At 40.7% G+C, this 14,493-nt stretch overlaps 1 protein-coding gene across 2 annotated transcripts in view; it reads right to left on the minus strand.

Moving 5' to 3' along the window:
* The window catches only part of LOC100081649 (protocadherin Fat 4-like), a 68,560-nt gene that overhangs the window by 26,460 nt on the left and 27,607 nt on the right, over positions 1–14,493 (minus strand). For both annotated transcript variants that reach the window (XM_029071903.2, XM_029071905.1), the window contains exons 15-24: positions 12,232–12,387; positions 11,738–11,918; positions 10,740–10,873; positions 7,771–8,718; positions 6,527–6,652; positions 5,537–5,794; positions 4,968–5,066; positions 4,700–4,872; positions 3,666–3,814; positions 992–1,299 (exon numbers count right to left, since the gene is read on the minus strand). In XM_029071903.2, coding sequence (XP_028927736.1) covers positions 992–1,299; positions 3,666–3,814; positions 4,700–4,872; positions 4,968–5,066; positions 5,537–5,794; positions 6,527–6,652; positions 7,771–8,718; positions 10,740–10,873; positions 11,738–11,918; positions 12,232–12,387 — 2,532 coding nt within the window. The remainder of the gene's footprint in view (positions 1–991; positions 1,300–3,665; positions 3,815–4,699; positions 4,873–4,967; positions 5,067–5,536; positions 5,795–6,526; positions 6,653–7,770; positions 8,719–10,739; positions 10,874–11,737; positions 11,919–12,231; positions 12,388–14,493) is intronic.

Raw genomic sequence — 14,493 nt, forward strand, 5'->3', positions numbered from 1 at the left:
GCACTAGCCCAATGAGCTCAGAGCATTCAATACCACATCAAGAAATGCTGATTCCTGAAATAATCCCTTACTGCTGGAACCACTGGCCCACTGTTAACTGGGGCATTCCATTTTAACTTTGAGGACTTTTCTAAAAGAGTTTGCTTTCCTTTTTAAGAAACATGTATTGTAACCAATTTCTCCCTTGTTTGTAGGTTTAATTAGTCTCTATTTTTTCCTTTTTAAATTCTTGGGCTTGGTGATCTTTAAGCCCATAGTTTCCTATTTGTGACACTCCAGAATCACATTTCAGCCCCTCCACTCTCTCTGTCCCTCTGACGTGGTATCTATTATTATGGAGGCACTTTGGTCATAAATGTCTATTTTTATATGTTTATGATCAGGTCATTAAACTTGGTATTAGCTTATCTAAGCTTCCTAAGTTCTCCCAGTTTGGGAATCAATTCAGTCAAGTCTACACCACCACTTTCTCTTCCCCTTACTCTCAGCTAAAGTAAATTCATAAAGGGAGATGTGAAAGCAGGGTAGGATATCTCTAATACTAAAAGACCCCTTTTAAGTAGCTAAGTCTGCACACAAAATTTCATTTTCCCACTTTATTGAGCCCTTTTGCTCTTCACGATTCTTCTTTTTTTCCTTCCTCAATAGGAGAAGCAAAAAAAGAATTCCCAAGCCAATTACTGACTGCTTTGAAATTAAGGGTGGTCCATCTGGATCCCTGAAATTGCTTTGTGAGAAGCATCAAAGTGATTAAAAAACCCAAAACAAGAGAAAAACTTGAATTCAGAGCTGGAATTCAGGGCAAACAATACATAGGCTTTGACTCTAACCTTAAAATCTTTAAGCTTGAATTGAAAACCCAATTCCAAAAATGCTTTTGCTGATGGCCATTGCTTATAGGATCACAAAGCATTAGATGGGTATGATTATTTTTTTCCCTCTTCTAAAATTCTGGTTTTAAAGCTACATAAAAATATCAGAGCATCTATACCATGGTGACTGCCGTATTGGGTGGCGTGCTGGAATCAACAGCTTCGGCAACAAAGCTGTAAAGATCCTGCTCTTCTCGATCTAAGCGGGCCACAGTCACAATGTTTCCTTGGTCATCAATAGAGAAGTTGTCCAGGTATGACGAGAGGGCGTAAGTGACCGTAACGGCAATACTTCCTGTTAAGGCTTTCACAGAACCTACTAGAGCGTTGATCGGCCCCTCTTCTTCAAGACTGAAGTCATAGCTGGATCTCTCAAATGTCAGTTTGAAGTCGGTGTCATTTACCAGTAAGTAGAGAGCAACTGAGGCTAGGACATAAACAGGGGAAAAGACATTGTTTAATCCCTAAGTGCCTCATACAGAACCCCAGCAGTTTCTGGAACCACAAGAAACTCTGTACTCCATTCTCCTGGCGGCAGACAACACTGAATCCCAATTTATCGGACATTAATCTACTGTTCTTTTAACTCTCCAGGGAAGGATTTCCCAAGCCTTTCTAAATTTTTCATCCTTGTGCCTCATATTATTTTAACCGAACACTTATCCAGGTGACTGATGACCCAGGACAGGACACAAACTCTTGATCTAGGCCTTGGTTGAGGACTCTCCAAGTACCCAAAACTCAAGGAAAAAAGCTTTTAAAATAATTGATGATGTGCAGTATCACCTTAGCATCCTAAGAGAGAGGAAGCTATGCTATTAAATAGAATTCCTAGAAAATAACGATTCTGCAAGTTTGTTATGAGTAACAACTGCTCATTGTGGGCAGGGAATGTGTCTGTTTATTGTTGTATTGTACTCTCCCAAGCACTTAGTACAGTGCTTTGCACACAGTAAGCACTCAATAAATATGATTGAAGGCATCTCTTCCTGCATGGATGCTTCCTGGAGCCCAGAGAAGAGCACATCTCCTTTCCCACCATCCAGGGTTACACCGTTCCTGAGTCTGTGCCTGTAGGTTTCTCCACCTCCCATTTCTTTTTGGACCAGCAAAAGGCAAGAAGAGTGAGCAGAAGGCTGATTTCTTAGACTTGCAATACAATATATGTATGGAGGCTGCCTGAATGCAAAGCTGAGGCCCCTGAGATACAACATCCAAGACAGAACTGGATGGTTCGGTAAAAAGTTCTGTGAAACTGCTTGGTTGTGTAAAAAGCGGATACAGTCATTGCTGCTTCACCTCCCCATATATTTGCCCACCCACGCTGATCCAATCACTCTGCTGTCAGGATCATCTTTCTACAGAAACGTTTAGGACACGTCACCCTCCTCCTCAAAAATCTCCAGTGGTTGCCTAGCCACCTCTTATCAAAGAAAAACTCCTCATTATTGGCTTTATTGGCTCCATCACCTTGCCTCCTCCTACCTCACTTCTCTCCTTCTACAACCTGCACTCTTAGTTCCTCTGGTACTAATCTTCTTACTGTGCCTCGATTTCATCTGTCTCACTGCCAACCCCTGGCCTATGTCCTACCTCTGTCTTGGAATGCTCTCCCTCCTCAAATCCGCCAATTTCTCTCCTCCAAGAGGCTTTCCCAGACTAAGCCCTACTTTTCCTCATTTCCCACTACCTTCTGTGTCGCTCTGACTTGCTCCCTTTGCTCTTCCCCTCTCTCCCTTCCCCACAGCACTTATGTATATCTCTATAACTTTATTTTTTATATTGATGTATTTGTTTTTTTGTATTGATGTCTGTCTACCCCCTCTAGACAGTGAGCTCATTGTGGGCAGGGAATGTCACTCTTTATTGCTATATTGTACTTTCCCAAGTGTTTGGTACAGTGCTCTGCACACAGTATGCACTTAATAAATACAATTGAGTGAATGAATGAATTACAAAATGAGCCGATTGGCCAGGGCTACCTACCAGACAGTGAGTGTTAACAGAGACTTCACTATGTGACCGTGACATTATTCATCCTTCCACTTGAGCAATTGTGAAAATTATCCAAATACATGGTCAGGGGAGCTTTCTATATTACTGTCTATTCTCAAAAGACAGGTGAAATATTTGAGGTGGGGTATTTGGCATTTGTAAAATCAATTTTGACTGCCCTTCTCATTTTCCCAAGTGACACAGGAGATTTAGAAAATGGAAAACTAAGGTACTATTGATCAGGATCGAAGAATAATGAATGATCGTGGATCTGTATTAATGGTGATGATGGAATAAGGAAATTTGTAAATGTAGATCTGGAAAAATTGGTTGACTTAGAAACATGTCACTTTCCGCTGAATTTTAGCCTGGAATTGTGTTTTGATTCACAGACTACAAAATGACATAAATTACAAATGGAAAGAGCTGCATTTACAAACAATAATAGTAATAATAATTATAAAACTTGTTAAGCACTACATGCCAAGCACTGTTCTAAGCACTGGGGTACATACAAGTTAATCAAATTGGGCCAAGTACCTGTCCCATATGGGGCTCATAGACTTCCATCCCCATTTTTACAGATGAGGCAACTGAGGACCAGAGAAGTGAAATGACTTGTCCAAGGTCACACAGCAGACAAGTGGTGGAGGCGGCATTAGAACGCAGGGCCTTCCAACTTCCAGGCCCATGCTCTATCCATTATGTTACACTGCCTCCACAACTATTTCCACTGCCCATCATGAGTCCAAGCTGAAGTTTTTAAACAAAACAAATGAAAGAATGGCTTCACATTACCATTAGATGTGAGGGGAGATACACCATGGTCAGTGGCCACAACTGTCAATGCAATCACTGTGTCAGCCATTACATGGATCAGATTCCTGGAGAGAGTAATTCTTCCAGTCTGTTCATCTATGACAAAGTCTTCTGATGGGGTACTGAAGCTACATTGGAAAGAAATTAGTGTAACATATGCATTTTTGTCACCTTATTTTGTAGTTTGAGCTCCTTCATTTGTTTATTTTTGAGGTTCTTTTCTACTGAAATGACCTGAGAGATATTATTTGATTACTTATGGGGTTAGCATAGCAGATACAGTTGAGTGAACTGTAACATTTCTGAATGTGATTTTGGCCCCCAGTCCTTATTTGGCAATGCTGGGAAATTGAACTTTTTTGTCTCCATGTAACCCATTTCTGGTTTTTCTGCAAAGAGCCAATGCAAAATCGACACAAGGACTTTGTGTTAGTATTTGATAAATAATAGGGTCATTCATCTGGCCCTGGGAAATTACCTAGAATAACACCTTCTTTGAAGGTATTTTGTGACAGGTTTAGCTGCTGGAGGCGGTTGGTATGCTTATGCAGAAAATCTGCTCAGCTCCAATCCACACAGTAAGCACTGGGGAAATACAATTCAATGAATATGTGGCCAGCAAATAGTTCAAAACCCCAAGAAAATTTTCCCCATTGGTCTGCTCAAATGGACCTTTATTGGATGGCCTAACCACTTTTTCTTGCCAAACCAATTGTTCACAGTAACAGAGAGACAAATGAGAAGTATTCCACGGACAATTAAACCATATGCCGAGGCAGCTGAACATTTGTTTGCACACATGTGATTTTTGGCAGATACACCTAGCATAGCTTTTCTCTGCTGACTTGACTCACTAGCCTTGTGGGTGAACCACAAGGAAATTCATTCATAGTAAATGTCAGGACAGCAGTCCTTCTGAACCCACCTTAAAATCATTCAGTAGTGGCCCAACTTTAGGAACAACAAAACCTCCTGAATTCATTATCATCCATGTTTATGTCCAATAACATTACCTATATGAAATGAGGGAATTATTCCCAAGATCCAGATCTGTGGCCAATACAGAAAGTACAAAATCTCCCTCTTGGGCGGTTGTAACCCGAATTTTGGCAGAATACTCTGATTTGGTAAACTGTGGTGGATTATCATTAACATCTAAAATGCCGATGGTGACATAAGTGTAATTCTGTGGGGATAGAAAAAGCCAATATGTTATAGAGACAAATCTCTTTCAACGTTTTTTGTCAAATCCTCATGAAAGAAAAACCTTCTTCCTCTCACCTGTCTCTGAGGTGTTCCTCTGTCTGATGCCACTAACAAGAGTTTATATGTGTCTTGCACTTCTCTGTCCAGAGAATTGACCACCAAAATATTGCCACTCTACAAAGAGGATGAAATTCTCATTGACTTTATGTCATAAAGCACATATCTGTAGGATCAAGCTGGTGCCAGAGAGGAATGGAGTGGAAATCTTGTGACCGATTGTATTTTCCTAAAGTACTATTAACAGTAGAGGCAGTAATAGTATTTATTAAGTGCATGCTATGTGCAAAGCACTATACTAAGAGCTGAGAGATAATACAGAAAAGGAAATGTAACTTGGTCCCTTGTCTGTCAGAAGCACAATCTGGAAGCATAAGTGGGGAGAAGGGACATCAGGAATGATGAAACATTAAAACACAACACAAATACACAAAATTAAAACAAAATCAGTAGGAAGTTGTGGTTAAAGGAGCAGAATTTCAGGCTCCTCTGGGGCTTTGAATTCAGGGTACACTCACAGCCACCAGATTTCCTGGGGTTTTGTGGCGGCCTGGAGCTATGGGTGCACAGCATGAAGATTCACTTACTTGTTTGATGCTAAATACATTCTCTTCGGTCTCCGAGCAGAGGTGAAAAGAGATAAGTGCATTATCTCCATCATCCAAATCAGTGGCAGCTACTTTTCCCACTACAGTTGACACGTCTGCTCCGTACCTTCCTTCGGGGATGGTGAAGCTGAATGGCTGTTCCTGAAACTCGGGGTTGTTGTCGTTGACATCCAGGACTGTTATATTTAACCAGGCACTTGAACTGAGCCCATCTATTTCAGCATCAACGGCCCAAACCTGACAGGATCAGTAATGCAGGGAGGAGGGGAAGCCAAGAGAGAAGAGGCAGCAAAAGAAGACAAGTGGTGACACTGTCAACCACTTAAACATTCCTTTTGAAATGACTTCCCTGAATGGATCCCACAGCTTTCACCTACAGAGGTGATGTGAAAATCCCAGATTGTCATTGCACCCTGACAATGCTCTTGGATGACACAGCCTTCAGGATCTCTTGCAAAATCACTGACATATAGAACAGAAACTGAAACTCAAGCAATGCTTTTCATGCAAGCAGTGAGACAGGTGGGTATCACCTATGCCCAAAACCTGAACGTGCAAAGAGGAGCTGCAAAGGCAGTCTGTAAAGTCCTCTGAATATCTTTATGTTCTCAGTCGCCAATAAGGCTATCTCATTTCCTTGAATTGGTTTATCAGGAAATAAAAAAGTCTTGAACAGGATCAGGAGATGATCAAGGGGATAAAATACTCCATTATCTCAAGAGAAAAATGTCATGTGTCAAGTGACAGCAGTGCTTGACTTGTGCTAGGCCTTGTGGGTCTTAGTCCCTAACATCTAGGATCTTGTATTTAAGCAACCAGTCTTAAATGGCAACCTCTGAATACTTGTTCCAGAAATATGCTGTCTGGGGAACAAATCCTAGTAACAACCACTGCCCAAAATATTCAAGCACTTTATAGTAAATATTTCTCCAAATATTACTGTTTTAATAATATGCAGAACAAACTTACTTGGAGAATGAATCCAGGAACAGTCTCTCTGTCTAGTTCTACTCCATTCATTAGCGAGAGTACTCCATTCTTGTCCACATCAAACACAGTACTATTAAGAACAAAATGTCCCTGGGAGAAGCCAGCCTTAGGAAAAACATGGTAAAATTATTCTGATTATTGACATTCATCTGAAAAAAAAAAATCCTCTTTGCTATTGGGTGTGACTCAATATCAAATGGTGCTTTCAAGGTATTTTACTACCTCTGTTGAATGCTGCTCCTAAACTGACTTGAAATCTAACTTGGGTTCTGAGTCAAAAGAATAGCCCTCCAAAGGGGGAGGCAATCCTCTGGAGAAACTTCTAGCCGTTTTTTTCCCCTGTGTCCTTTTGGGAGAGGGCTCTGCGGAGAAAAATGATAACTTTTTGGAAACAGGGAGGACTTAGGCCATATCTGCACTAAACTGGGCAAGGGCAAGGCCATATTATCCGTGTCCCTTACCTTGGTATTGTTTTCCCCATTCTGTTTGCTAGTCCTCTCACCCTTCTTCAGAACTCTGCTAAATATCTACTTATTCCATGAAGTTTTCCCAGGTTAAGAAGAATAACCTCTTAATTTTGGGTCAATATTGATTTATGGTTTTGCTCCCAAACCAATCTAGATTTAAATCAATCTTTTTCAAATGTGATATTTCATAATGAAAAAATAATTTATCTATCCACTTAAAGTAAAGAGGAGTGGGAGATAAGGAAAGGGAGAGAACATAGCAAAAGCAGTGACAAGGGAAGAAATCTACACAGAGAAACTGGAGAAAGAGGAGAGGAAAAAGGAAAAAGAGGGAAATCAGAATGTAGAATACTACAGGAGTCACCCTGTAGAGCAGTTAGTTGTCGAGAGAGGAGGCTGCTACTTTAATGGTGGCTTTTTGAGGGCTTGAATGGACTTCAAATGTGAGGGCTTTCTAATTTTGCTTTGAAAGATTTAAAAAAATAATATTGGGAATTTAAAATTCTGCTTCTGTACTTGATATTTCACTGTTGTTCTGAAAAACATTTGCTCCTCTCTCTATCTCTTAATTCTTCTAACCAGACTACTCACCTAGTCTTCCCCAATTCTCTCAGAATCTCTAGCATAAAAAAAAAATTTCAAGTGATATCTAGGCTCTTTCTTCCTGAGCAATCCCAATGTTAGTTTTGGTCCCAGAACACAGGGAAACGATTTCACCTCCACATTAAAAACAAAGACCCGCTGCCTAAATGTTACCTCATCCTTGTCGGTCACTTTCAGCCTGAAAATGACACTGTTGCTCTGTGAATTTTCCAGGGCGAAAATATTGTATATTGATTGGCTGAACTCTGGGGGGTTGTCATTGACATCCAGCACTTGGATGAAGACAGAGGTTAAACTGTGTAGACTGGGATTTCCTCCATCTGATGCTTTCACCTCTATTTTAAACCATTTTATGGTCTCAAAATCCAGAGGCTGGCTCAGGCTGAGCTGCCCAGTGGTTGTATTAATGCTGAACATGGGAGACGCAGAAGAAGGGTCTACTGATGCAATTGCATACTTCACTTCAGCATTCGCTCCAACATCCAAATCAGTAGCAGTGGTTGCCAGCAATACTGTTCCAATGGCTGCATTCTCATGGACTGTCACATTGTATTTACTCATTTCAAAAATGGGCTTGTTGTCATTCACATCTTCCACAATGACAGTGATGTTCAACTCAGTAGTTAAAGGTGGCTGACCTTGGTCACTAGCTGTAATTGTTAAGTTATACAGGGCTTGCATTTCTCTGTCCAGATCCTTTCTCAGTGTGATGAACCCCGTTACCGAGTCAATGTCTATTTTACTTTCTCCACCCTTTAGAGAGTAGGACACGAGACCATTGTATCCACTGTCCGCATCAATAGCAGAAGCGTTCAGGAGAGTAATTTCCACCCGTTGGCTTTCCAGGACGTGGATGGTTCGATTGAGCATGTTGAAACTGGGTGGATTGTCATTAATATCAGTTACGTTGACCAGGACGGTGCTGTAGTCGATCACATCCCTTTGTGTTAGAGAAACATTTAGGATGTAGGATTGCTGAAGTTCATAGTCCAACCTGGTTTTGGTCCAGATGGTCCCATTAGAATCGATAGCAAATGTGTCTGATTCGGTCAGCACTTGCAGGGAAACTGGAATAATGGGATTGAGAGAGACAAATTCCACCTGAGGGAGAAGCCATACGATATCTGAGATGGAAAATTGGCACTATCCATTTAAACAAATGAATCTACTGCATTTTTGGAATATTTGAGCTTTTAATATTTAGGATTTCTAATTAATCACAGTTTTAGCTAAAGCTTAAGTGCAAAGTAAATGAGAGGATTAACAAATGTAAAATAATTATTGTGTATAAAACCAAAGTGATTGAGACAAGGAAAAAAGGCTCTGCTATAATGCATGATTTCATTACATATTTGGCAAGAATGCAAAGCAGACTTAGGGAGCTTCCTAAAATTTTTTAAGAACCCAGCCCTTGATGTTATAGGAGAGCTGACTGTGAAGGATTGGTAGGCACAAGCTGTTATCTGGAGAATAACAGCAACTGTTAAACTCCCCTGGGGGCACAGACTTGATTTATAATAAAAAAGGATGCAGGTTAGCCATAAAGACAAGCCTTCTTGAGAGTGAAGTCTGTTAAACTCTGGAAGCTATTATCTTGGGAGGATGTGGAATCACTCTGAGGAATTTTTGAAAAGCTGATTATCTATCAGCTGCATCAGTGGATACAGGTGAAACATCTTCTGATTTGATACTAGGGGACTGGACTAGGTAACCTCCACCTTGAAATTCTATTGATTCTATAACCCAGGATTCATTCATTCAGTCAACTGTATTTACTGAGCATTTATTGTGTGCAGAGCACTGTACTAAGTGCTTTGGAGAGTACAGTACAACAATAAACAAACACATTCCCTGCCCACCACAAGCTTACAGTCCAGAGGCAGGGAGATAGACCTTAATAAAAAATAAATGACAGTTATGTATGTAAGTGCTGTGGGGCTAGGTGGTGGAAGGAACAAAGGGAGCAGGAGGGAGTGGGAGAAGAGGAAAGGGGGTGTTTAGTCAGGGAAGGGCTCTTGGAGGAGATGTGTCTTCAATAAGACTTTGAAGTGGGGGAGAGATCAATAAAAATAATAGAACAGGACCAGCATTTTAAATATAATACAGAAGCAGCATGACCTAGGGAATATAGCTTGGGCCTAGAGGTCAGAAGGACCTGGTTTCTAATCCCGGCTTGGCCACTTAACTGCTGTGTAACCTTGGGCAAGTCACTTCAGTTCTCTGTGCCTCAGTTACCTCATCTGTAAAATGGGGGTTAAGACTGTGAGCCCCACGTGGCACAGGGACTGCATCTAACCTGATTTGCTGGTATCTCAGCTTATGCTGTCAGGTCATACCTGACCCATAGCGAGTCCATGGACACATCTCTCCCAGAGCGCCCTGCTCTCCATCTGCAATCATTCTGGTGGTGAATCCATAGGCTTTTCTTGGTAAAAATATGGAAGTGGTTTACCACTGCCTTCTTCTGTGCAGTATACTTCAATCTCCACCCTCGACTCTCTACGGTGCTGCTGCTTCCCAGCACTGCTTGTATTTACCCTACTGCTTTTTTCAATACCTGGCCCATAGTAAGTGCTTAACAAATACTACAATTATTATTATTAAATATGTTTATACTTCAAATTTGGGACATTTGCTCTCTGTATATACCAGAAAAAGCTTGCTATGTTAACCAGGTCATGTGCTTCCAACTGATACTTCAGCACTTAGTTATTCACAGCCAGCTACAGACCTTTTATACATATCAATTTATAGTGCCCTTTTTCTGCACTTATTTATTAACTTTATCCATTTTTCCTTTTTTCCCCCCGCATAACTGTATAATTTTGTGTCTGTCTCTCCTGTTAAACTGCAAGGTCTTTAATGAAAGAGATTGTGCCTCTATTATACTCTCTCAAATGCTTATTACAGTGTTTTGCCCATCATAAACACTCAATAAATACAATTCATTGATTGATTTGATTTTCTTAAATAAATCATTATAATCTCTCTTATAATTCCTCTGATGACAGTCTAAGCACTATAGAATTCCTCCCTCCTATATCCAGAGGATTGGTTAATCTCTGGCATGCACTGCAAATCCAACATCATTCTCAGGAAGAGTAAAATCTTTTATTCCTTACTTGTACTACTATCACCGGACTACTCTTTTCTTCCTCCACAAACCCATTGTATGATCTGTGAACAAAGTAAGGTTTGGATTCCCCAGTGACCAGAATATGCACTGGAACTGAAGAACTCCTTGGAACATCCCCAGCTGCAAAGAAAACACATTTTTTTCTTGTTATAGAAAACTACATTTCATTTTAGCTAAAAGCACTGATAGACAAGCACAGTCATTGAATAACTCTGGTTCAGCAGCATGGTCTGTTAGAAAGAGTAAGGGATTGGGAATTGAATGACTGAGGAGCGAGTCTTGTCTCTGCCATTTGCCTGCTACAGGATATTGGGCAAGATCCTTAACCTTTCTGTGCTTCAGTTCTTTATCTGTAAGATGAGGATGAAATATTCATTCTTTCTCCCTTTCAGGGTAAGCCCCGTGTGTGGCAGGGACTATGTCTGACCTTATTATCTTGTGTCTTCCCAAATGCTTAACAGAGTACTGGTTAATAAATACAATCAGTATTATTATTCAGGTTTAGTGATGGGTCTGAGTAGCTGGTCCATTAGTAAGTTATTTTTCTTCTGTATTTTTTCGAAACATCCTTAACATTTTCCTTAATATCCCTCCTCTCAGACCACCAGAGTCACTACTGATCTCAGGCCCAATATTTTACATGGGCTTCATAGGACCATTTATTGAGCACGTCTTGGGTGCAGAACACTCAACTAGATACTTGGAAACATGGTTTGGAAGTAAAAAAAACATGGTGTCTGTCCTCAAGAAGAGACACGCAGATGTGCGTTTCCAAATATCATGCCACTATCCCATTGATTTAAGAGCTGGAGGTTATTATTTTTTAAAATAACTCATCAAGGTTAAAAAGGGGGTGAGTGGAAGATCCACGATTAGAACAGAGGCTCCTGATTCCCAGACTGTGGTCTTTCCACTAGGTCACACGGCTCCATAAGAACATGATACAACACTGCCTTGTTCCTTCAGAAAACAATGAAAATTTACCATCTGTCGCTGTGATCCATAAAGTGAACTGTTCAAATCTGTTGGCCTCTAAAATAATGTCTTTTTTTAAAGTGATGATCCCTGATGTTACATTTAATTCAAAATAACCCTTTTCATTGCCACCTGTCAGGGTAAGGCTGATAATTCCATTTTTACCATCATCCTCATCATGAGACACAATCTAAAGAAAAGAAAAGAAAAACATGTGCTATTACTGTGGGCTATCGCTAACTCTTGGATTAGGTTTAAATTCTGTGGTTATGATAATAAGATAACCATAAATATCAGCATCATAATGTGGATTCAAAATCTTACCCATGAAATCAAGGAGAAAAACTATACAAACTTAGGGACTTTGGCCTTAGCTTGGCCAATTCAACTTTAATGAAGTCCCACAATCTCTTCATCACAAATACCCAAATGGTAAAGTGTTATATATAATAAGAAGTTAAGGGATTGAGTTAAATGTGTTGAATAAAAATGTACAAACACACCTGAACAATGGTCATTCCCACAGTCCTGTTGGAGAAAATAGTTTGTTCATAAGGAGTGCCTTTAAAGACTGGGCTGTTATCATTTTCATCCAGCAGGGATATAGTGATGACAGCTTGGGCCTCAGAATGCGGGGGCAAATGATCTGTAGCTTTAACCTTTTAAAGGAAAAATCCAATCATTATCAGTTACTAAACATCTATTCCCATGAAATTTCTTAGAATTCAAAGTATACCCAGCTTTGGAATTATATTCCCAGGTGGTACTGGCACTTTGTTGTCTGGACTGTCTCCTTCTTTTGCACCAAGTACACATTTCATTAAATATCACTGATTACTTGCTTGATTGAGAAAAACAGGATTTCTCTTCCATTTGGACACTATCACTAAGAACATTAGATAATGAGCTTGAAATAGTTTTAAAAGTTTAGAAGTTTAAAATAGAGGTTAAAAATAGGTGCCTTAGAGCTGTAGTTATCTGACTTGTGAGGGAACTGGGCGTTTCTGGGTTTTTTTTCCTCCTGAGGGGAGGCGAGGAGCAAGCCCTCAGTGGGTATAACATTTTTTTAAGAGCATTAGGAGTGGTTTAGTTAGGTTTGTCTTTTAACTTGACACATACTTATTTTTAAAAGTCATTTTTCCTTTTGGGAAAGTGGCTAATTATCCTCCTCCCTCCTCCCCCACCCTCCACCAAGAATTAAGATTTTTTTTTTTTAGCAAAATTTCTGCAATGAAAGGTTAGGACAATATGATTTAGTTTGAAGCTCTGCACACAATCCCAAGGATAAAAAGGAAACTCAAAACTAGGGGCTGGCATCTTTCATCGTTCTGGGTGACAACCAGCAGAGATTTTTGCCCTGAGCCCCAATCATGATTGTCAGTCTTTGAAGTTATTGGCACCGATGCAACAGGAAAGAGACTGCCTTCCGAGTGCCCACATTCAGTCTCTTCACCCAGGGAAAAGTGTTGACAGGTTCAATTGGGGGAAAAAAGGCATTTGGGGAACTGTGGCATTACATCAGACTTTCTGGCTGCAGTCAAAAGAATAGATTGGCTGGGGGTCAGAAATAGCTTTAAATCACAGAGTCTTTTTCCTCTTTTCAAAACTAGGACTAAATACCTTTGCTGCATAATTATCCTGCAACATCACACAGTGAGTGCTCAAAAAATACAAATGACTAATGAATGAATGAACACCATTCTCTGGGAGAGTATAAGCTGCTCATTCTGAGGAGTTCAGATTGGTGGACTCAGGTCTGTGTTTCCAACACAACCTGAGACTGGGGTGGAAATTTCACCCCAGAGATTTCACTCCCAGAGAGGCTGACCTTGTCTACTTCAAGTTTAACCTTGTGTGCTTGAACTCTGCTTTCTCCTTTGCCTGGCAAAATTATTTCTCCATTCTTATTGACACCCATGCCCATCGCCCCCACCAGTTGTTCCAGATGTGTAACTTTCTCCTTAAACCCCTTGTCCCCTTGCCTCCCCCCTTCTTTTGCCTCCAGTGACCTGGCCACCTACTTTATTGAGAAAATTGAAACTATCAGATGTGAACTCCCTAAAATCTCCCCTGACCCACCCAAGTCCCCCCCTCCTTCTGCCCCTTCTTCAACAGTCCCATCTTTCCCAGAAGTATCTCAAGAGAGCTCCTGTCTTCTCTCAAAATCCATCCCCTCCACCTGCACATCCAACCCTATCCCTTCACACCTTATTAAAACACTTTCCTCCTCTCTTCTTCCCTTCCCAACTGCCATCTTCAACTGTTTGCTCTGTTTTAAAGCCCCACTTCTTTCAAATATGCCCTTTTTCCCAATCCAAAAAAAAAAACAACCTTGACCCCCACAGCTCTCTCCAGTTATCACCCTATCTCTCTCCTACCATTCCTTTCCAAATTTCTTGAGTGAATTGTCTACACCTATTGTCTCAAGTTCCTCTCCTCCAATATTCTCCTTGACCCCCTCTAAACTGGCTTCTGCCCCCTTCACTCCACAGAAATAGACCTCTCAAAGGTCACAAATGATCTCCTTGCCAAATCCAATGACCTCCTCTAATGCTAACCTGCTCATTGTACCTCGATCTTGTCTATCTCACCTTGGACCTCTCACCCACACCCTACCTTAGCCTGGAATGCTCTCCCTCTTCATATACAACAGACAATTACTCTCCCCCACTTCAAAGCATTATAGGAAATCCATCTCCTACAAGATGCCTTCCCAAGCTCTCTATTCCTTTTCTTCCACTCCCTTCTGTGTCACCCTGACTTCT

The sequence above is a fragment of the Ornithorhynchus anatinus genome, chromosome 9 (assembly GCF_004115215.2).
Source record: "Ornithorhynchus anatinus isolate Pmale09 chromosome 9, mOrnAna1.pri.v4, whole genome shotgun sequence".
Classification (NCBI taxonomy): domain Eukaryota; kingdom Metazoa; phylum Chordata; class Mammalia; order Monotremata; family Ornithorhynchidae; genus Ornithorhynchus; species Ornithorhynchus anatinus.